Genomic DNA, 23,305 nt, shown 5'->3' on the forward strand with positions numbered 1-23,305 from the left:
ATAAAAGAAAATATTGATCAGGGCAGCCCTGGTGGCACAGCGGTTTAGCGCCGCCTGCAGCCTGGGGTGTGATCCTGGAGACTCAGGATCGAGTCCCACATCAGGCTCCTTGCATGGAGCCTGTTTCCTCCCTCTGCCTGTGTCTCTGCCTCTCTCTGTGTGTGTGTGTGTGTGTGTGTATGTGTGTCTCATGAATAAATAAATGAAATCTTAAAAAAAAAAAAAAACTTTAAAAAAAGTTGGATTTAAAAAAAAAAAGAAAAAGGGATCCCTGGGTGGCGCAGCGGTTTAGCGCCTGCCTTTGGCCCAGGGCGTGATCCTGGAGACCCGGGATCGAATCCCGCGTCGGGCTCCCTGCATGGAGCCTGCTTCTCCCTCCTCCCGTGTCTCTGCCTCTCTCTCTCTCTCTCTCTTCTCTCTCTGTGTCTGTCATAAATAAATAAATTAATTAAAAAAATATTGATCAATTGGATCTCATCTAAAATAAAAACGTTTGTTTAGAATCCGTTGAGAAGACGAAAAGGCAAACTATGATTGGGAGAAAATATTTGCAAACCACATATATAACAAAGAACTAATACCAAGAATACATAAAGAACTCTCAAACTCAATAGTAAAAAATAATACAATTAAAAAAAATAATAATACAATTAGACAATAAATAAAAGACAAAGATATTTCACTAAATGGGATATACAGATGCCTAATAATGAAAAGATGTTCATCATCATTTGCTGTTAGGGAAGTGTAAATTAAAACCTAAATGCGATATCACTACACAACTATCAGAATAACTAAAATTAAAAATAGGGACAACCCTAAAGTGAGGTTTCAGAGAAACCAAATCACTCATACATTGCTGATGGGAAGGTAAAATGGTACAGCAACTCTAGAGACAGTCTCACAGTTCCTCAAACAACTAAACATAGAGTTACACATGACCTAGCAATTACTCTCCTACATATTTGCCCAAGAGAAATGAAAACATATGTCTACACAAAAACTTGCACAAGAGGGTTCAGAGCAACTTTACCTGTAATAGCAAAAAGGTGGAAACAACACACATGTCCTTTAACAAGTGAATCAAACGGTGATATAGCTTACCATGGAATATTACTCAACAATAAAATAAAACAGTTAATAGAAACAACCTGGATGAATCTCCACAGAATAATAGTAAGTGGGAGAAAAATGCCAATCTTAAAAGTTTATATAATTCCATTTATATAACATTCTTGAAATGACATAATTATTAAACGGAAGAACAGAGAAGTGGTTGCTAGAATCAAAGAGGGGATGGGGACTGAAAGGAAGTGGGTATGGCTAGCAAAGGGCAAGATGGGGGATTCTCATGATAGAAACATTCTGTGTCTTGACTGCATCAATGTTGATATCCTGGTTGCGATATTGTACTATAGGTTTGCAAGATGTTACCATAGGAGGAAACCGAATAAGAGTACATGGGAGCTCTCTGTATTTTTTTATTACAACTGCATGTGGGAGCACCTGGGTGGCTCAGTCCATTGAGGGACCTACTCTTGATCTCCGCTCAGGTCTTGATTTCAGGGTTGTCAGTTCAAGCCCCATGTTGGATTCCATGAGTGTGGCACCTACTTAAAAAAAAAAAAAAATTCTACAACTATATGTGAATTTACAATTATCCAAAAATAAAAAGGTTTAATTTAAAAAATGAAATCAGTGGGGGATGCCTGGTTCATTCGGTCGGTTAAGTATCTTTTTAGCTCAGGTCATGATCCCAGTGTCCTGGGATCAAGCCCTGCGTTGTTTGGGTCCCCTGCTCATGGGGGGGGGTTAGCTTCTCCCTCTCCCTGCTCATATTCTCCCCTCCTCTCTGCTTGTATTCTCTCTCCCAAATAAATAAATACATCTTTAAATAAACAATGAAATCAGAATTTAAAAATTTCAAAATCTATCTGAATTTCAGTTGCCATCTTGGGACCCCTTTCTAGCAGCCATACACCATTGCATTCTATTGGTAATGAAAGCTGGATAGCTAAGACACTTAAAGAGAACACTATGGTACAACATGATTAACATGTTCTCACATAAAGATCTTTTCCTGCTTAATGCCATTCACATTAAAGTCTACTAGATATGACTTAAACATTGTCACTCCAGCTTTATTTCCTTATTGTTTAATTCATTTGCTTTTCTTTTTTAGAGAATGTTTATGTCCTTTTGCATTGAGTATCTCTATTAAGTAGGGAAATAATTGGATATTTTAATCTCTCAGGGTTAATTTTGGCTGACAACTTTATTTTTTTAAGATTTTATTTATTTGGGCAGCCTGGGTGGTTCATCGGTTTAGCGCCGCCTTCAGCCCAGGGTGTGGTCCTGGACACCCAAGATGGAGTCCCACGTCAGGCTCCCTGCATGGAGCCTGCTTCTCCCTCTGCCTGTGTCTCTGCCTGTGTCTCTGCCTCTCTCTCTGTCTCTCTCTCTCATAAATAAATAAAATCTTATAAAAAAAAGATTTTATTTAGTTGACAGAGAACAAGCAAGCAGGAGCAGCAGAAGGAGAGGAAGAAGCAGGCTCCTCACTAAGAAGGGAGCCCAACATGGGGCTCAATCCTAGGACTTCGATATCATGACCTGAGCCAAAGGTAGATGCTTAATTGACTGAACCACCCAGGTGCCCCAAAGCATGAAGTTTTGAGGGAAAAATTATTTCAATCAAGAATTCTAAGGCCAAAAGTCCAATTTACTGTGTGGATAGAATAAAAATATTTTTCAACATGCAAGGCCTCAAAATATTCATTCTTCCTCAGAAAACAATAGGTTTGGCAGAAAAAGACAATTATTATATGATCTCATTTATATGTGGAATTTAAGAAACAAAACAGAGGATCATAAGGGAAGAGAGGGAAAAATAAAACAAGACAAAATCAGAGGAGACAAACCATAAGAGACTCTTAATCATAGGAAACAAACTGAGGGTCACTGGAAGGGAGGGTGGGGGGGGGGATGGGGTAACTGGGTGATGGGCATTAAGGAAGGCATGTGATTTAACAAGCACTGGGTGTAATACAAAACTGATGAATCGCTGACCTCTACTTCTGAAACCAATAATACACATATGTGTAATATGTTAATTAATTAAATTTAAATAAAATTTAAGGGACGCCTGGGTGGCTCAGTGGTTGAGCATCTGTCAAGGGCGTGATCCTGGGGTCTGGGATAGAGGCCTGCATTGATTGGACTCCTTGCCGAGAGAGCCTCCTTCTCCCTCTGTGTCTCTGCCTCCCTCTGTGTCTCTCATGAATAAATAAATAAAATCTTTTAAAAATATAAATAACATTTTAAAAAAATAAAATAGATTGGCTCCATTGGAATGAAAGGAAGTCTCTTTCTGAAGAGAAGCAAAATAATGAAACTATTGCCTCAAATACCACGAACTTGGTGAGACAACCTCTGGATTCTCAGGCTGAATGAAGCCCAGGGTAAGTAAGGCCAGTGTAAACTATCACTGAGAGTCCAAATTCCTTACCCCTTATCTGAAGTCTCCTACTACCTTCCCCAACCCATACACTCCCCAGACACAGACAAAAAAATGGCTAAGGCAGGTAGTAAAGAGCAATGAAAAGGGTTAACCTTTTTAGTACTGAAGATTCCTTTTTAAAGCTAATTTTTTTATCTAAATGAGACTCCAAAACTGAAGAGGCAATAAACAATAATGAAATAACTGTATATGTCATAAACATAATTTTAAAGTCCTGTAGAATGAGACTATCTGTCAAAACAATTAGACAGCCTTTGAAAATTATAGGAACATCATAGCTAGTAAACAGATAGCTATGAAGTTTCTAAGTGAACTTCAAAACTCTAAACCACCTTTCCCCTTGGTTCCAGAAAGAAAACATTTTATTTCAAAAATTCACTTGAAGCTTATTTTTGTTGTTGTTGTTGTTGCCTACAGCTCTTAAGTTCCAGCGAAAAAAAAAATATTTCTCATTTTAATAAACCTGGCACACGGGATCCCTGGGTGGCGCAGCGGCTTAGCGCCTGCCTTTGGCCCAGGGCGGGATCCTGGAGGCCCGGGATCGAATCCCAGGTCGGGCTCCTGGTGCGTGGAGCCTGCTTCTCCCTCTGCCTCTGTCTCTGCCTCTCTCTCTCTGTGTGTGCCTATCATAAATAAATAAAAAAATTAAAAAAAAAAACCCTCTTGAATCTATGATTTGAAAAAAGAATAATAATAATAATAAACCTGGCACATTAGACATTAGCATCTACTGCCACAATTGCCTTAAATTCTTCTAGTTCATGTGTCATCAGTCTCGTTATCAACTTGCAATCTCTATTTCTTTGTTTAGCCCGAACTAATTGTGCCCACAACTCCGCCTCTGATTTTCTTCTTCCTTCCTGCAATTCACCTATCTCATCCTCAGATTCCTGGAAGCTAACCAGAAACAAAGTTGGAAAGATCAGTATGGTAAAAACCATGAGGATCCTCTTGGAGATGATTATATATCAACTTAATAATTTCTGCCTAAATGCTCTTGCTACTACTGTAAAATCTATTGAACAAATAAAATAAACAAGGACAAAACCAAACATGCACACATACAAAAGAAAGGAAGTCATGGGATCCAAAGAGCCCAGGATCCAACACCAGGAAGGGCTTTAGTAATACACAGCAGGGTGGGCCTGAAAGTAACTAGCTTGGATTTGAGCAGTTAAGACTGAAGGGGCGATACTGTCAAGATGAAATGATACAGTCCCTGCAGTGCTTGAAAGTACAGAGAAGAAATTTACACAGTTGGTGAGTGTGGAGATAAAGGAATACATAGAAAAATAAGCACTTTAAAAAGAAAAGCGCCTGAACAACAAAGTGATTAATGACATCAAGAAAAAGAAAACTTTTTTTTAAAATATTTTTTATTTATTTATTTATTAGAGACAGAGAGAGAGAAAGAGAGAGAGAGAGAGAATGGGAGGGAGGCAGAGACACAGGTAGAGGGAGAAGCGGGCTCCACGCAGGAAGCCCAACGTGGGACTTGATCCCGGGTCTCCAGGGTCACGCCGTGGGCCGAAGGCTGTGCTAAACTGCTGAGCTGTCCGGGCCGCCCTAGAGAAATAAAACTTTATGCAAGAAATTGTAGTAAACTAAAAAAGAAAAAAAAAGAGAAAAAAAAGGAAATTGTAGTAAACTACTGCAGCTACAGGTATTACTTACAAGATCATAATAGCATAAATGTGAACACTGATCTAACAAAATCATATTACTGAACTAGGAGGCTACCAAATCTGTTATACATATATAGGTAAGCGAGAAGAGGGTGAAAGCTGTTGGTATTATTATTTTTTATTATTTTATTTTATTTTATTTTATTTTATTTTATTTTATTATTATTTTGGAACCCTGGAGGTGATTTCTATGCACACAAAAGAGTGCTTATAGAGATTTCTTTGCAATTTAATATTTTATTTCCTAAAATCATAAAAACCAAACCTTCAGTCCTTCCTTAAGCTTTCAAGTTTTACTTTCAAAACTTACTATCTTATTAATAAGCCTAGATTCTTTTTTAAGACTTAAAAATTTATTTGAGAGAGAGAGAGAGAGAGAGAACAAAGGGGGAGGAGGTCCAGAGGGAGAAAGAAGCAGGCTCCCCACTGAGCAGGACCCCCACACAGGCTCTGCAGGTTCCATCCTAGGACCCTGAGATCATGACCTGAGCCAAAACCAAGAGTTAGGGGATTAATTGATAGCACCACCCAGGCACCCCTCCTTTCTTTTTTAACCACTTTGAAGAATGAAGCACAACAAACTATATTAAAATTCATACAATTGACCAGTTTTGACATATAAACCACATCTAGTGAAATCATCACTGTAATCAAGATAATTCACATTTCCATTATCCCCAAGTTTCCAAATGCCTCTTTCCCATCTCTTCCTCCCTCCATTACCATCCCCAGGCAATTTCCCTGCTTTCTGGCATAATAGATTAGTCTGCATATTCTAGGATTTTATATAAATGATAGATCCCTTTTAAACAAAATTATTAATACTATGGTTTTGATTCTCTTAAATATCTCTATACCCAATTCTAAAGCTTCGACGAAGTAAAAGATCTCTACACATGCACACCACACACATATGCAAAAATGACAACATGCATAGAACTGTGAGTATCCCCTTACACCAACTAAGAAACAATGTATTATCCCATATCATTTGGTGTAAGAGAGAGATTTCAGACTAGAGATTTTCATGCAAATACTTCCTGGATTGGATTCTTCTTGGCAACACTGACGGGACCTTAAAATTCAATTTCTAGTTGCTAGGTTAGTGAGTCTATAACCTCCAGATGGGATAGTTTTGAAGCCCAGATCCTTGAGTGTCAGTTACATACACAATCATTCCGCCTACCCACAGGAATTTATAACCATCTTGTGATCCTTTGAATGAATTTTGCCCTTCTTTTGCTCTCAATTCATATTCTGCTTAGGTCTCAAGACTTTTTTTTTTTTTTTTTTAGATTTTATTTATTTATTCATGAGAGACACACACACACACAGAGGCAGAGATACAGGGAGAGGGAAAAGCAGGCTCCACGCAGGGAGCCCAATACGGGACTGATCCCGGGACACCAGGATCAGGCCCCGGGCCAAAGGCAGGAGCCAAACCGCTGAGCCATCCAGGGATCCCCGGTCTCAAGACTTTTGGCTTAACAGACACCTATAAATTTTTCACGTACTTCTTTGACCTACAGAACTCCTATGGAGAAAGAAAAAAAAAAAAAAAAAAAAGAACTCCTATGGAGGATACAAGGATGAGCCTGAGTTCTGGGGATCTCTCACTGCTGGGTCTGGGCCTAACACCTCAACTACTGATTCAAGAGCAATATAGCTTTACCTTCTTGAGTAGCAGTTAATGGATAATGCATTAAGGTAGACCATAAAAAACAAGACACAGAAATTGTGTTAGAGAATTTTAAAAAGTTTCAGTGGATCCAAAAAAGTTTCCAAAAAGTTTCAATGGATTCCCCTCTGGTGTCCAAGCCACATAGACCATTTGGTGCTGGGTGGTGTGCTCAGCTGTCTGGGACAGGTTATAGAAGATTCGGAAATGTGATGGCCTCTGGGGAAGGAACTCAGTGGTCAGGGTTCAGGAGGAAGTGGGACTTAGTTTAGCCCTTGAAGACCTTTTTAACTCCTTGAGCTTTTACTTTTTCGATGTATTTCATTAGGTTTCCCATGAAAAAGTCATTCCAACGCCTCAGGAATGCTGGTCGCATTAAAACCTTTGGAAAGCACTTGTGCCTTCGTGCATATCATTTCGCTTCTCTAAAAGGTGTGGTCTCCACCTCGAATCTTCCCTACCTTTCTGGGGCCGTCCTCCCCTCCCTGAGGCCAGCTCTCCAAACAGAGCTTCCAATCGGGCGCTCCCAGCGCCTGGGGAAATGGGAGGGTCCAGAGCAATGGTCCCACGTAGAGCGACCAGGTGCTCGACCAGGTGCTCTCGGTCATCTCCGGAAGAAGCCCCAGCCTCCGGGTTTGGGAGGCAAGGGCTGGAATCTAATGAAAAGGGCGTGGATGGGGGAGGGGCCTGCCAAAAGCCCTTGAAATAAGGCCCTGGCCAGGCCGCAACTTGCTGCAGCTGGTCCCAACCGTGGCCTTCGGGTTGGCAGCCGCACAGCTAGGCGTGCAGCAGCATGGCCACTCCCAGGCGGTTTCCGACGCTCGTGCATTTGGAGCAGAGAGAGGGGACGCTATTCACGGTGCTCGGTAACCTCACCAAGCGGCCCTACTGGTTCCACATTGAGTACCTAAAGAGTCCGAAGACAGTTCATCTCGAGGCATGGCTAGTTGAAGCGATCTTCGGTAAGTGGGTCTGAGAGGGGTGGCCAGAGAGGTCCCCACTCCCCCCAGGGACGCCTCTCCGGTGGCCCTCGCTGCAATCCAGCACGGCCACCTCCCGCCGCCTTCCCCTCCCAACTCCCACCCCTCACAGCCTCTTTGCTTCCTTCCCAGGCCGAGGAGCAGAGTACATTCCGCACGTGGAGTGTGTGTCCCAGACCCTACTCCACGTTAATCAGTGGGACCCCGAGGGCGAGGCCGAGATCTTTATATTTGGTCGGCCTGATTACCAGAAAGATGTATCCAAGATGATCATGAATTTGGCTGACTATCATCGCCAACTCCGGGCACAAAGAACGGAACTGGGTAAGTTAGGGGCACCTTGGGCTTGCCGTGGGGTTCCTTGGGAGGGATCTTGATGCTTCCTGGATGTCACTGGGTAGCAGTCTCATCATCCTCTTGGTCCGTCCAGGAGAAAGATTCCTTCTTGCAAAGGGATCTACAAGGCCACGTTGATCCGTACTCTCATGTTCCGGACCCCAACCCCCAGCCCATACCGATGAATCCTTTTGTGGGAAGAGTATGGGGACATAGGTAGTCTCCACACTGTTCTTGCAGGCTCAGAGAAGGCCCCTGCCCAGGATGCAGTGACCCAGCAGACCCTCGACGCTCCCCGCGAGGCGTCGACCCAGGGGTCCCCGAAGGCTGCCCGCGAGGCGTCGACCCAGGGGTCCCCGAAGGCTGCCCGCGAGGCGGCGACCCAGGGGTCCCCGAGGGCTGCCCGTGAGGCGGCGACCCAGGGGTCCCCGAGGGCGACCCGCAAGGCGGCGACCCAGGGGTCCCCGAGGGCGACCCGCGAGGCGGCGACCCAGGGGTCCCCGAGGGCGACCCGCGAGGCGGCGACCCAGGGGTCCCCGAGGGCTGCCCGCGAGGCGTCGACCCAGGGGTCCCCGAAGGCTGCCCGCGAGGCGGCGACCCAGGGGTCCCCGAGGGCGACCCGCGAGGCGGCGACCCAGGGGTCCCCGAGGGCGACCCGCGAGGCGGCGACCCAGGGGTCCCCGAAGGCTGCCCGCGAGGCGGCGACCCAGGGGTCCCCGAAGGCTGCCCGGGAGGCGGCGACCCAGCGGTCCCCGAGGGCGACCCGCGAGGCGGCGACCCAGCGGTCCCCCGGCGCGGTGGCCCGGGAGGCGGCGACCCAGCGGTCCCCCGGCGCGGTGGCCCGGGAGGCGGCGACCCAGCGGTCCCCCGGCGCGGTGGCCCGGGAGGCGGCGACCCAGCGGTCCCCCGGCGCGGTGGCCCGGGAGGCGGCGACCCAGGCGTCCCCCGGCGCGGTGGCCCGGGAGGCGGCGACCCAGGCGTCCCCCGGCGCGGTGGCCCGGGAAGCGGCGACCCAACGATCTCCGGACGCTACCCAGGGTGTGGTTACCGGGTTATGAAAGTACTTCGGGCCCGGGAGCAGGAGCCAGGCAAGGATAAAGTGGAAGACCTTACTAGTGCTCTGTTCATCTAAGTCTTGCTGCTTCTGGCAGAAGCTGGGGAAGGAATGGTTGTTAGTGATTTTGGTCCCTGCCCCCATGTTAAATGTTTGCAAACACTGATCTAAAGAGTTCTAATAAAGAATTGAATTTCTCTAGCGTCTGTTAATTGGCAGGTAAAAGGAGAGGGAGAGGCCTTACCTCCAGCAACCAATATCTGCCCTCCTCTCCACCCAGAGGCAGGTGAAACCTCTTGGATTTCTGGCTGCCTTAGGCAGCACTCTTCCCCTCCACTAGCTAGTGCTTCCCCTGTGCTCTTTAACCACAAGAATCTGGTTTTGCTGGTTAAGAGGGTTCTCCAGCCCCTCGAGTCCATCCCACTGGAAAACTACTTTTTTTGTTGTTTTGTTTTTGAAAACTTCTTAAAGCCTGTGGTGTTTCTACTCTAGGTGATACAGGGTGAGAAAACTTGGTTCCAATTCAATCCAATCCACACGGCTGGCTAGATCGTAGTACTGGAAGCAGTGAGCGACTTCCCAGCTGGTACACCTGACCCAGGAAGGGAAAAATTGGAGGAAAGAGCCAGGACTGCCCTCCTATTGTCCTCAAGTCTTGCAGAGGTCATCCGACCTTCAGTGAGGTTTGCCACAAGTGAGACACTAGCAGTGCTGGTGATTCTTCCCTTAGTAACTGCAGCAGCAGCAGGCAATCCTGGCGCAGGATGATGGCCAGCCCTCTTTCGCCACTTTTTTTCAACTGAAAGTATTTGACAGATAACACTGTAAAGTTAATCACATGTTAATATATTTATATATTATGATTGCCTTTGTAGTGATAATTAGCACTTTATCCTGTTTGGCTTCCTGCTCTATTGGCAGGTGGGACGCCAGTGCCCAGCTAGCAGAAGGAAGCAAACTGTTAACAGCTGGGTGCTAGGACAGAAAAACAACATGCAGTAATCTTTGTGTAACGAGAATTTTCATTTACAAAATTCAAGGAAACCGGGGCACCTGGGTGGCTCGGTTACGCGTCTGCCTTCCACTGAGGACAGGATCTCCAGGTCCTTGGATCCAGCTCCACATATGGCTCACTGCTCAGCAAAGAAGCAGAATGATCGGTTTCTCCCTCTCCCTCTGCGCCTCTCCGTCCCACCCTTGCTCTTTCTCTTTCTCAAAAATCTATTAATTTTTTTCAAGGAAATCTAACTTTAAAGACCAAGGGAGTGGTATATCTATCATATACCCTTTGGTCACCACTAATAGATGATCATGCCAATTTTTTTATTTTAAAGGTTTTTTAAAGATTTTATTTACTCATGAGAGTGAGAGAAGCAGAGGGAGAAGCAGGCTCCACGCAGGGAGCCAGACGTAGGACTGCATCCCGGGTCCAGGACCACGCCCTAAGCCAAAGGTGGTGCTAAACCATTGAGCCACCTGGGCTATCCAATCACTCCAATTTTAAATAAGCACTTACAAGGGAAATAAAATGTCAAGTTGAGTTTACAACTGCCCTCATTGTAGTTCTAATTTTCATTTCCCTGATGATGAGTGATGTTGAGCATCTTTTCATGTCTGTTAGCCATCTGGATGTTTTCTGTGGAAAAATGTCTATTCATGTCTTCTGCCCATTTCTTAACTTGATTTTTTTGTTTTTGGTTGTTTTGGTTTTGTTTTTGAGTGTTTTGATAAGTTCTTTATAGATTTTGGATACTAACCCTTTATTACAAATGTCATTTGCAAATATCTCCCATTCCATAGTCAGCCTTTAAGTTTTGTTGATTATTTCCTTCTCTGGAAAGAAACGGGTTTTCTGTGAAGCTTTTTATCTTGAAGTCCCAACAGTTCATTTTTGCTTTTATCCTCGTCTCTGGTGATAAATCCAAAAAGTTGCCATGGCCAAGGTCAAAGAGGTTACTGCCTGTATTCTCCTCTGGGATTTTGATGGTTTCTTGTCTCACATTTAGGTCTTTCATGTATTTTGAATTTTTTGTGTATGGTGTAAGAAAATGGTCCAGTTTCATTCTTCTGTATGTTGCTGTCCAGTTTTCCCGACACCATTTTTTGAAGAGACTGTCTTTTTTCCATTGGATATTCTTTCCTGCAGATAAAGCACCTTACTCAAAAACATAGAAAATTAGTTAAGGGAAAAGGAGTATACTTCCAAAATACTGAGTTTGTTCTATTAAGGTACACTGGAGTGCTTATTTCATTCTTTAAATTACATGTACATTATATCTGCATGAAAGAGTATAATTTAGGTAGTGAATTAGGTGGGAAAACTGGAAACTGAGACCCGAGGCACTCAATGAAAGGTTGTCAAGAAACAAAGGTTGGGATGCCTGGGTGGCTCAGCAGTTAAGCATCTGCCTTTGGTTGGGGCGTGATTCTGGGGTTCTGGGGTTCTGGGGTCCTGGGATCAAGTCCCACATCTGGCTTCCTGCATGAAGCCTGCTTCTCCCTCTGCCTATGTCTCTGCGTCTCTCTCTCTCTCTCTCTCTGTCTCTCATGAATAAATATTTTTTTTAAAAAAAGGTGAAACTGCAGAAATTTGGAAACAATGACATTTGTTTGGATATTTTTGCATGTAAACCTATTGAGAGTAAAGAGATCATTCTGTACAATTTTTTTTTAATTTTTATTTATTTATGATAGTCACAGAGAGAGAGAGAGAGGCGCAGAGACACAGGCAGAGGGAGAAGCAGGCTCCATGCACCGGGAGCCCGACGTGGGATTCGATCCCGGGTCTCCAGGATCGCGCCCTGGGCCAAAGGCAGGCGCCAAACCGCTGCGCCACCCAGGGATCCCCATTCTGTACAATTTTTTAATAGGCTAGCTAGAGGCATCAAAGAAAGAAGTTCGGGCAGCCCCGGTGGCTCAGCGGTTTAGCGCCTCCTTCAGCCCAGGGCCTGATCCTGGAGACCAGGGATTGAGTCCCACATGGGGCTCCCTGCATGGAGCCTGCTTCTCCCTCTGCCTGTGTCTCTGCCTCTCTGTGTGTCTCTCATGAATAAATAAAATCTTTAAAAAAAAAAAAAAAAAAGGAAAAAGTTAATTGTTGATAGGATCTTCCTGCAGCTCCATGTTAGTTAAGCCAGGTTGGCACTACTTAGCAGAATCTCTCAAATTCACAAACTTGATCAAAACAAGGCCTTTTTAAACATCACTAAGAGTGGGACAAACAAAACAGGTGCCTCCTGATTTATCTAGCATTTTTGCTAAAAATACATAATCCAGAGCTCACATGAGCAAACATCAAAAACAAAAGAAGGATTTAAAAGCAAGGGAATTAGAAAACTGCAGAGACAGTCTGAGAACAGTGAATCCTGCTCACACATTTTGGGGGCAGGATAAACTTGTTGACAACAAATTGTTTTTGTTTTGTTTTTTATTCATGAGAGACACAGAGTCACAAGCAGAGGGAGAAGCAGGCTCCCTGTGTGGGCCCAATGTGGGACTCCTGAGACCCCGCGATCACACCCTGAACCAAAGGCAGATGCTCAATCACTAAGCCACCCAGGTGCCCCAACAAGAAGTAGTTTAGCATGGATAGCATCTTTGAGTGAACTCACTAAAGGTATAAAAGAATACAACTTCAGTTCTTCGTGGATTCTCTGGAAAATCTTGAGAACTTAGCTGTGGAGCATATGTAACAGGCTATCTCTATGTCTGCCTGTATACTTATGCTAGTACCTTAAACTTAGTTAATACATATCTGCACTATTTACCTCATCAGAATTTTTCACCAGACAGCCAGGAAAAACCTTATTTACAGCCTTCCCAGGTCCTTCTGGAGCACCTGTATAATCAGACTTTAAGAACTCAAAAAAAAAAAAAAAAAAAAAAGAACTCTTACCTTACAGTTATCACCCCCTAAAAAAGTGGTTGTGACTATAATTGGAACTGCATTAGGTTTTAATTTTATTTTTTAAAAGATCTATATTTGAGAGCATGAGAGAGCCTGATGCAGGACTTAATCCCAGACCAGAGCCCGAGAGAGAGAGAGAGAGAGAGAGAGAGAGAGAGAGAGAGAGAGAGAATAAGCAGGGGAGAGAGGCTAAAGGAGGGGGGGAGAAGCAAACTCCCCACTGAGCAGGAAGTGCTATGCAGGGCTCGATCCCAGGACTCTGGGATCATGACCTGAGCTAAAAGCAGACGCTTAACCAACTGAGTCAACCAGGTGCCTCTGCATTAGGTTTTTAGATTAATCTGAGAAGTGACCACATCAATCAACACTTGGACTTTGCTATATGAGAAGGTAGCATCTCTATGTATTGAGTTGTTTATTCCTTGCTCCTTCCTTCCCTCTCCTCCTTCAAGTATTGTCACTGATTTTAGGCTTTGTCCTTTTTATGTTTAGCTATAGATATGTCAGTTAAAGGAATAAAGCTAATTTTCTCAAATTTTCAGGGACACCTGGGTGGCTCAGCCGTTGAGCGTCTGCCTTTGGCTCAGGGCGTGATCCTGCGGTCCTGGGATCTAGTCCCACAACAGGTTCCCTGCATGGAACTTGCTCCTCCCTCTACCTGCATCTCTGCCCCTCTCTTTCTGTCTCTCATGAATAAATACATTTAAAAAAATTTTTAAAGAAATTTTCATTAGCCTGAAGTAGAGTAAATTAGGATTTTTTAAAGATTTTTTTTTAAATTTTATTTATTTATGATAGTCACATAGAGAGAGAGAGAGAGAGGCAGAGACACAGGCAGAGGGAGAAGCAGGCTCCATGCACCAGGAGCCCGACGTGGGATTCGATCCCGGGTCTCCAGGATCGCGCCCTGGGCCAAAGGCAGGCGCCAAACCGCTGCGCCACCCAGGGATCCCTAAATTAGGATTTTTAAAAAAGATTTTATTTATTCATGAGAGACTCAGAGAGGCAGAGACAAAGGAAGAGGGAGAAGTCGGCTCCCTGCAGGGAGCCTGATGCAGGACTTAATCCTGGACCAGAGCCAAAGGCAGATGCTTAGGATTTATAACCTAAGGATTTTTATAACCCCTGCGGCAACACTAAAAAAAATTTTTTTTTTAAAGTTATTTAGGGCAGCCCGGCTGTCTCACAGGTTTAGCGCCACCTTCGGCCCAGGGTGTGATCCTGGAGACCGGAATGGAGTCCCTAGCCTCTCTTTCTCTCATGAATAAATAAAATCTTTTTTAAAAATGGCAGACATATATCCAATCATTGATATTTACATTAAAGTGGACTAAATCCTCCAATCAAAATTCAGACATTCCAACTAGAGAAGCCAGACTCAAAAGGTGACATTTCATATTATTCTATTTATGCCAAATGTTCAGAGATGGCAACTCTGTGGAGACAGAAAGCAGATTGGCTGTCTGAGGTTAGAGACAGGTAACTGACTACAAATGAGCACAAGGTAAGTTTTGGAGTGAAAGAAAAGTCCAAAGGGATCCCTGGGTGGCTCAGCGGTTTAGCGCCTGCCTTTGGTCAGGGTGTGATCCTGGAGTCCTGGGGTCAAGTCCCACGTCGGGCTCCCTGCACGGAGCCTGCTTCTCCCTCTGCCTGTGTCTCTGCCTCTCTCTCTCATGAATAAGTAAAATCTTTAAAAAAAATTAAAAAGAAAAGAAAAAGAAAGAAATGTCCAAAATCTGCTTTGTGGTGATAGTGGAACAACTCCTAAATTTACTAAAGAAAATGGAATTGTTCATTCATGATTTTGTAGTTATGTAAATTGTAACCAATTAACCAACTACATTTTTTTTAATTGAGGACAAATGCACTAATACACAAGTTCTCCAAAATGAAAATTCTGACAGTTGACAAAGATGTAGAGCAATCAGAAGTCTGGCATATATTGCTAGAAGGAATGTATATTGTTGATTCAATCACCTTGGCAATTTGAACTTACATCCTATAATCCAGCAACTCCAATCCTAGATATATACTCAATAGAAATGCATAGATGCATGCACCAAGTCCTGTATAAAAATTTTCAGAGTAGGGATCCCTGGGTGGCGCAGCGGTTTGGCGCCTGCCTTTGGCCCAGGGCACGATCCTGGAGACCCGGGATCGAATCCCACATCAGGCTCCCGGTGCATGGAGGCTGCTTCTCCCTCTGCCTATGTCTCTGCCTCCCTCTATCTCTCTCTCTCTCTCTCTGTGACTATAATAAATAAAAATTAAAAAAAAATTTTTTTCAGAGTAGCACTACTCATTATAAGGCCAAATAGCAAACAACCAAAATGTACATCAACAGAATAGAAAACTAAATCATGGTTTAGGGATCCCTGGGTGGCTCAGAGGTTTAGCGTCTGCCTTCAGCCCAGGACATGATCCTGGAGTCCCGGAATCGAGTCCCACATCGGGCTCCCTGCATGGAGCCTGCTTCTCCCTCTGCCTGTGTCTTTGCCTCTCTCTCTCTGTCTCTATCATGAATAAATAAATAAAATCTTTAAAAAAAATCATGGTTTACTCATACAATACTTGCAATATAAATTTTTTTTCAACATAAATCTTACAATAATTCCATTTATATTTAAGTCAAAATAGTAGTTATCTTTGGGGAGGGTGCAAAAGGAGGCTTCTGGAGTACTGGTAGTTTCTTCTCTGAGTGCTGGTTAAATTGATGTGTTCCCTTTATATTGTTTGATGAATCTTTTCACATTTTGAATGTATGTGTTTTTGTATGAATGCTGTACATCAATAAAATGATTACCAAAATAATAGAAAATTAATTAGAGTAATGGAAAGCTACTTTAAGGTAACATATGGGCAGTGGGATTTTTGAGTAATTATTTTAATACTTCATATATTGGGGATCCCTGGGTGGCGCAGCGGTTTGGCGCCTGCCTTTGGCCCAGGGTGCGATCCTGGAGACCCGGGATCGAATCCCATGTTGGGCTCCCGGTGCATGGAGCCTGCTTCTCCCTCTGCCTGTGTCTCTGCCTCTCTCTCTTTCTCTCTCTCTGTGGCTATCATAAATAAATAAAAATAAAAAAAAATACTTCATATATTGCCTTATTTTTTAAAATATTGAGCATGTCAGTACATTTATCATCAGAAAAGTCAATAATGCTGCGATGGTGTTCTGAACAAAAAATTCATAACAGCCATGTTTCAGTTTTGAAAAGGAAAGAAAATTTTTTTATAGAAACCTAATAGAGGGACGCCTGGGTGGCTCAGTGGTTGAGCCTTTGGCTCAAGGTGTGATCCTGGACCTGGGATTGAGTCCCACATCAGGCTCCCTGCATGGAACATGCCTCTCTCTGTGTCTTTCATGAATAAATATTAAAAAAAAAAAAAAAGAAACAGGAGAGAAAAGAAATCAACACAAGATGATGGCAATAGTAGGTACAATAAATGAGAATAAGGCAAAGTTGTATCAAATCAGGTTCTTATAACATCCAACCTCATCAGCTGGGGAAGCCCCATGAAAACATCCAGCTGGAGTCTGGACTGAGAGACCTGGGTAGAGCATCCTCCACTCAGGTAAGACATGACAACAGACCATCCCCATAAGGGCCATATAAATTTATAGGGTAAATAACAGGGTTTGAAATTAAACATTTGTTCACCTATGTGCAGTTTGGAGAGAGTTGCATTTCCATGTTATCATGTTTCTAGATTTCCAGGGAACCTAGGCTATGTGTGTCTGCCTCCCTTCCCAGGATTCCATTCTGGGGGGCCAGTCCAGCCTGGAGCGAAGGGATGTGAGACAAGATTGTAGCTCTTCGCATCCAGAACAGAAGGGCCAGTTCTGACCTGGAGGCAGATAATATATATATATTAAACAATTAGGTTCCCGAAGTTATTCACACAGCACGAGTATCACAAACAACATTATCTAGCCTGTGTATATGCAGGTCCAGGTGGTCAGTTATATGGGACAAATCATAAAAAAATTTATCCTTACAGAACTGACTGGCATCATGGAGGCACAGAACAGGTCCAAAGGGCCCCTGAGACTGAAAAGTGTAGTGGAGCTTGGCATGACCAAGGAGAAAAAAAAGATGGACAGAAGTAATATTCCTAGAAGCAATGGGAATAAGCTAAAGGAACAAGCACAAAGGAGAAGGAGCATGGCCTGGACAAGTGGACTCCAGCCTGGGGAGCCTTCAAGAAGATGCAGAAGTGGCAAATGGAAAGGATCCTGAAAAAAGCATCCAAAACCCACAAGCTGAGAGAGTGAAGGACTTCAACTAACCCCTGGACACTCACAGAACACTATGACATTCCTAAAATCAGCTGGAAGAAGTGGTCTCTCCACCCAACGTATGGAGCAGCATCAAAGGGAAGTGGAAGGCAAAATTGGGGTTATGTTTGGGCCTTTGGTATTTTCTGCTGAGACAGTGCTTTCCAAAGCAGTATGCCCTCTCTCTGTAACTTGATTAAAGATGGTCCTTTTACTCTATTTTGGTTTCTGGGTAGCATATAGAAGACAAACTTTTTTAGTTTGGACTAGAAATTTTTGAAAGTTTATCCAAAGGTCAAGTTTATTTCTGTGGGTCACAGAAACTGTTTTTATCACAAGTTGCACCTAACTCTGACAGCCAGTCAGCTATCTTTCCCTGGATAAAAAAGACTCCAGAGAATCAGGAGCTAATGCCAGCATGACCTGCAACTTGCAGATCCCCATGGAGCCCCAAGTGAGTTATCCTTCCAAGCTTCCTCTTGCTTAGGGCTTATGCTGTTGTTCCTTCCAGGACCTAGGGAAGCCACTTGTACCTTCATGGACTTCAGAATGCCTTCTCAGCCACCGGGCCTGTGAGCTACTGCACCCTGGGATGCTGAACAACTGCCTACGGCCAGGTTAGAATGTATGCCTTGTCCCTGTCTGCACCTGTGGCCAGCATGCAGCCTTTCCCCCCTAGTGTCCTCTGTTCCAGACATGTGTAGAGGGTGTTGCTATGGCAGACACCACTGATCAAGCACAGCAGTCTTTGTAATGGAACCCAGACACATCCTGCCTCACTTCCCTTAATGCTAAGGTTGGAGTAGCACTTGTATTTATTCAGTCATACAACATGTAGCCTGCTTGGCATTCCTGGCCTAAGGCACCTCAGAGGTGACAGGACCAGGGCAGAGCCCCAGCACAGGCAGACATGGGTATGGTCAAAGGGGAGGACCCAGGTGCTGGTGAGCCATGATCTTCGAGCACTTACACGTACCTACCAGATGAGGATCAAATTGCATATACTACTGGGAGAAAGTTTCTGTTGACAGAGCCTGGATGGTTCAGCGGTTGAGCTCTGCTTTCAGCTCAGGGCGTGATCCTGGAGTTTGGGGATCGAGTCCTACATTGGGGAAGACTGCCTCTCTATGTGTCTCTCATGAATAAATAAAATCTTTTAAAAATAATAAATAGCTCTGTTCTATCAACTTGTTAGAAAAAACATTGTCTTGTCCCTCAACAGCAGAACAAATACGGTTGATTCTTTACAATTAAGAGGTTTATTCTAATTCCTCTTAAAAATAAATAAAAACTATGAGAAATGAATCTAAATTCAGATGTGGAGAAAAATAAAAGCACGTGGGAACATATAAAGGGTTTGAATCCTGGAACCAATGTTTTGGTTCAAATCTCACCCATCCATCCCCATGTCCTAGCTCTGTAACCTTAGCAAATTAATCATGTCCTATTTACATGCTTGGCACAGGGCGTGGTATATGGTACACACTCTAATAACTAGATAATATTTCCTCCAAATTCTGAAAAGCAGAATGACAGAACTACCCTTTTATTTAAAAGTTATGAAAATAGTAAAAATACTGTATCAGCACACAGTGAAAAGGAACACAGAGAAAAACCATATCAAATGTTTTAATCTGCAGGGCTACCACAACAAAATAGCAGACAGGGAAGTTAAATGACAGGTATTTATTTCCTCTAAGATCTGGAGTGTCAAAGGTCAAAATCGAGGTGTCAGCGGGCGTTAGTTTCTTCTGAGGCCTCTCTCCTTAGCCGGCAGAAGGCTACCATCTTGCTGTCTCCTCACATGGTCTTTTTCTCCATGCACCCACCTATCCATGTGCATAATCTCCTCTTCCCATAAAATCCTAGTCATATTAGATAAAGACCTACCCACAGGACCGCATTTCACTTTCATTACCTCTTTAAAGGCCTCTCCAAATACAGTCACATTCCAAGGTACTAGGGGTTAGGGCTTCAACATGGTAATGTATATAAAGGATGAAAAATGTGCAAGATCATTAGGTAATTTAATTCTGGATTATTTTTAGAAAATTAAAAAAAATTTTTTTTTAGAAAATTAAAATGTTTTAAGCATAACCGTCTTCCTCCAAATAATAGTAAAAAAAAAAAAGTGTTCAATGATTTTGCAGATTTCCCACTAGAAACAACCTGTAGGAATATTTTTATCAAATTTCTGCAGAAGGAGAAAAAGCAGGAGTACCTAAACTTAAAAGTAAGGGGATAGGGGACACCTGAGCAGCTTAGTCAGCTGGGCATCTGCCTTTGGCTCATGATCCCAGAATCCTGTGATGGAGCCGTATATCAGGCTCCCTGCTCAGTGGGATGCCTGCTTCTCCCTCTCCCTGCTTGTGCTCTCTGGCTCTTTATCTATCAAATAAATAAAATTTAGGGGGGAAAAAGGGAAGTTAGAATGAGGGGGGTTGGGATGAGAGGGAAATCACACAGAAAACAGTAATTAGTTTATATACAATGAAAACTTTCCATATACAAAAAAATTTGAGAAGGGGTAGAAAATTATGGTTATAATGGACTACTATTTGTTACAAAAGCTTGTACAGATAATTAAAATCCATATCTTGAGAGTTTAAAGAATATAGGAATAAAGAAAAAATGTAAAAGCATTTTATAAAAATGTGAAGCAAAGTAGGAAAATGTTCACTATCACTTGTAATCAAAGCAGCACATTTTAAAAGACTTGTGCAGGGATCCCTGGGTGGCGCAGCGGTTTGGCGCCTGCCTTTGGCCCGGGGCTGATCCTGGAGACCCGGGATCGAGTCCCACGTCGGGCTCCCGGTGCATGGAGCCTGCTTCTCCCTCTGCCTGTGTCTCTGCCTCTCTCTCTCTCTGTGTGACTATCATGAATAAATAAATAAAATCTTTAAAAAAAAAAATAAAAAAATAAAAGACTTGTGCAGGGAACCTGGGTGGCTCAGTTGGTTAAGCCTCCGACTCCTGATTTGATTTTGAGTCATGATCTCATGGTTGTAGGATCCAGTCCCACGTCTGTTTCTGCACTCAGCTTGGGATCCTCTCCTTCCCTTAGATTCCCCCCCACCCCACCCCACCCACACACACTCTAAATAAATAAATGACATCTTTAAAAATAAAAGAGATATGTATGTGTGTGTTTACAACCCTTGCAAACAGCCAGAATCCACTACTGCTTAGGGGTGAAGAAACCTCATGAGTTAAATCAATTCCAACTCTGTGCTGAAGCCATAGAGCTCTTGACAACTTCTCCCCTAAGAATTCTGCTTCCTGAAATTGGAGGTGGCAAGAGATTGGGGCTGTTTTGCACAAACTGGTCATAGCATGGTAATGGGTAATGGAAAAACAACCCAGCTCATGCAGGGCACCTGTGCTGGCCTCAGAGGAAAATGAGATAGTTGGTTTAGTGGCAGGATACCTTCCAACAGATCCTGGCTGTTCTTTGGTGAATCACAATGTAAACAGAATAATCATTTGCCTCAGTTTTTGTGTTGAAACACCCACCCCTCTGCAGGGAGGAAGGCTCGATTCTAAGAAGAAAATGAGCACTAGGTGCTATCCAGGGGCTAAACCACCAACTTCAAAGTGAGAGCCTCAGAGAAGCACTGGCACTACCGTAAGCTTATTACAAATGCAAATTCAGGGGGATCCCTGGGTGGCCTAGTGGTTTGGCGCCTGCCTTCCACCCGGGGCATGATCCTGGAGTTCCCAGGATCGAGTCCCACGTCCGTCCGGCTCCCTGCATGGAGCCTTCCTCTGCGTCTCTGCCTTTCTCTCTCTCTGTATCTCAAATAAATAAAATCTTCAAAGAAAGAAAGAAAAGAAGTGCAATTCAGGGATGCCTGGGTGGCTCAGCGGTTAAGCATCTGTGTTCAGCTCAGGTCATTATCCCAGAGTTCTAGGATCGAGTCCTGCATGGGGCTCCCTCTGTGGAGCCTGCTTCTCCCTCCGCCTATGTCTCTGCCTCTGTGTGTCTCCAATCGATAAATAAAATCTTAAAAAAAAGAAAGAAGGAAATGCAAGTTCAGGGGCCTGTGCTTGAGGGCCTGACTCTGGCCATAAAATCATATATGGGTTAAAAAAAAAAAAAAAAAAAAAAATCATATATGGGTTACCAGATTCAAAATGGTAGAAGCACGGATGCCTGGGTGGCTCAGTGGTTGAGCGTCTGCCTTTGGCTCAGGCAGTGAGCCCGGGGTCCTGGGATCCAGTCCCACACTGGGCTCTGTGCAGGGGGCCTGCTTCTCCCTCTGCCTATATGTATCTCTGTGTGTCTCTCATGAATAAATAAATAAAATCTTTTTTATAAAAATGGTAGAAGAGAAGACAAAAATAAAACCACTACCTATCAGCCTTTTACCCACCCCTCACATCAAGACATGAAGGAACAGAATCAATCTTTTGCTTAATTTTAAGTGAGTAAAGATCTTTATGCCCTTGGACAAAAAGGAAATTCACTTCTTTACTAGAATGACACTACAAACAGACTTTTGCACCAAAATAATCAAAGCATTACCCATCAAGACACAGGAAAAAAAAAAAAGAATGCAGAGACTTATGGATACTTGCTTCTCTTGAACTTTAGTAGAAGTAGGGCTGCTTCTCACAATGCTCCTGAAAATACTTATGCAACAGGATGCTCAGGAGTTTGGGGACCTGTCCCACCAGTCTTCAAGAACTCCTCAAGTTGTTTCATCTTCTCAGCTGGATAAGGAAAAATGCTTTCTGTTCCAAACTACTCCATCACTGAGGGGAGTAGGGGAGGAGGGAAGATGCTAGCAGCATCACTTCTCAGGTGGGGGCTCTGAACAATCTGGAAATAGTGGTGAAACCAAGCTGAGGGGGCATGGGCAGTGACGACAGGCCTGAATGTATTCAATTTCCGTTTACTTTCCCAAGGTCCTACTTGGACTCCTCTCTACAAAGGGATGCCCAGGGGTTGCATATAGAACACTGCAGTTAGGAAACTGCAAAAAGTTTTGTTAAGTAATAAAGGTTGGAAGAAAGCCTGGTACCGCCAGGTGGTTCACCGGGGGCTCCCTCCACATGCAGGCTTTTAGAGACCCTCACCTCTGGCACGATGTTTCCGGTGCCAAGATGCCAGGCTCAGGAGCACGCTCTTCACCCGATTTTGTACACGGGGCCATCCGAAGATACTGATTTCAACTAAGTCTCCAGAGTTAACTACGTCCACCGTCAGCAGGACTTGGCTCATCCACTCTATTTCTGGAATTATGGCTCGGTCTGGGCCTAAACAGGAAAAGAGAGACTCTGAAGGGAAACATGGTCGGGGGGCAGCCCGGGTGGCTCAGCGGTTTGGCGCCTGCCTTTGGCCCAGGGCGTGATCCTCGATCCGGGGATCGAGTCCCACATCGGGCTCCCTGCATGGAGCCTGCTTCTCCCTCTGCCTCTGTGTGTGTGTGTGTCTCATGAATAAATAAATAAAATCTTAAAAAAAAGAAACATGGTCGAAGGTGAGTAGGAGCTAGGTTTGAAGGGAATGTTGGCCGGGGAAGGAAGGTCGGCATCGTGGAGTCTAACGTGGCCTGCAAATCCGGCAGAGACCGTAGAGTTGCTCCGCGGGGTCTCTCACCGAAGATGGCGTCAGCCAGCCACGCCTCCAGGTAAAACACCAGTGGGTCTCTCAGCTCCTGCACTGGAAACCACCAAGGCCGGGTGCGAATCCGCGGTGGTGGAAGTGGTGCCCGGAGCAGCCTGTCCAGGGACCAGGCGGGCCTCCATTCGTCCCCCAAAACTTCAGCAGCACCCGCGTCGTCGACCATGCTAGGTCCGGCAGCCCGGGAAGAGAAGGGTCCAGACAGCAGCAATACATGCAACTGAAACGAATGTGGAAATG

At 44.2% G+C, this 23,305-nt stretch overlaps 2 protein-coding genes across 4 annotated transcripts; one reads left to right on the plus strand and one right to left on the minus strand.

Moving 5' to 3' along the window:
* Nucleotides 1-4,878: 4,878 nt before the first annotated feature.
* Nucleotides 4,879-23,272, minus strand: LOC112658512 (oocyte expressed protein). Of its 3 annotated transcripts, none has more exons than XR_007401212.1 (4): nt 23,042-23,268; nt 22,519-22,698; nt 22,018-22,152; nt 4,879-5,086 (listed from the first exon to the last, which is right to left on the minus strand). XR_007401212.1 is itself a non-coding variant. In XM_025444750.3 (3 exons), the coding sequence occupies exons 1-3, from the start codon at nt 23,229-23,231 to the stop codon at nt 22,073-22,075; spliced, it is 450 nt and encodes a 149-aa protein (XP_025300535.1). In that variant the 5' UTR covers nt 23,232-23,272; the 3' UTR covers nt 22,011-22,072. The 3 variants fall into 3 exon arrangements, 1 of the variants encoding a protein (XP_025300535.1); XR_003135753.3 differs by having other exon boundaries at nt 4,879-5,124; XM_025444750.3 differs by lacking the exon at nt 4,879-5,086 and having other exon boundaries at nt 22,011-22,152; nt 23,042-23,272.
* KHDC3L (KH domain containing 3 like, subcortical maternal complex member) lies at nt 7,566-9,257 on the plus strand. Its single transcript, XM_035697464.1, has 3 exons — nt 7,566-7,845; nt 7,996-8,214; nt 8,440-9,257. Exons 1-3 carry the CDS (start codon nt 7,677-7,679, stop codon nt 9,255-9,257), a joined length of 1,206 nt encoding a protein of 401 aa, XP_035553357.1. The 5' UTR covers nt 7,566-7,676.
* Nucleotides 23,273-23,305: the final 33 nt, after the last annotated feature.

The sequence above is a fragment of the Canis lupus genome, chromosome 12 (assembly GCF_003254725.2).
Source record: "Canis lupus dingo isolate Sandy chromosome 12, ASM325472v2, whole genome shotgun sequence".
Classification (NCBI taxonomy): Eukaryota; Metazoa; Chordata; class Mammalia; order Carnivora; family Canidae; genus Canis; species Canis lupus.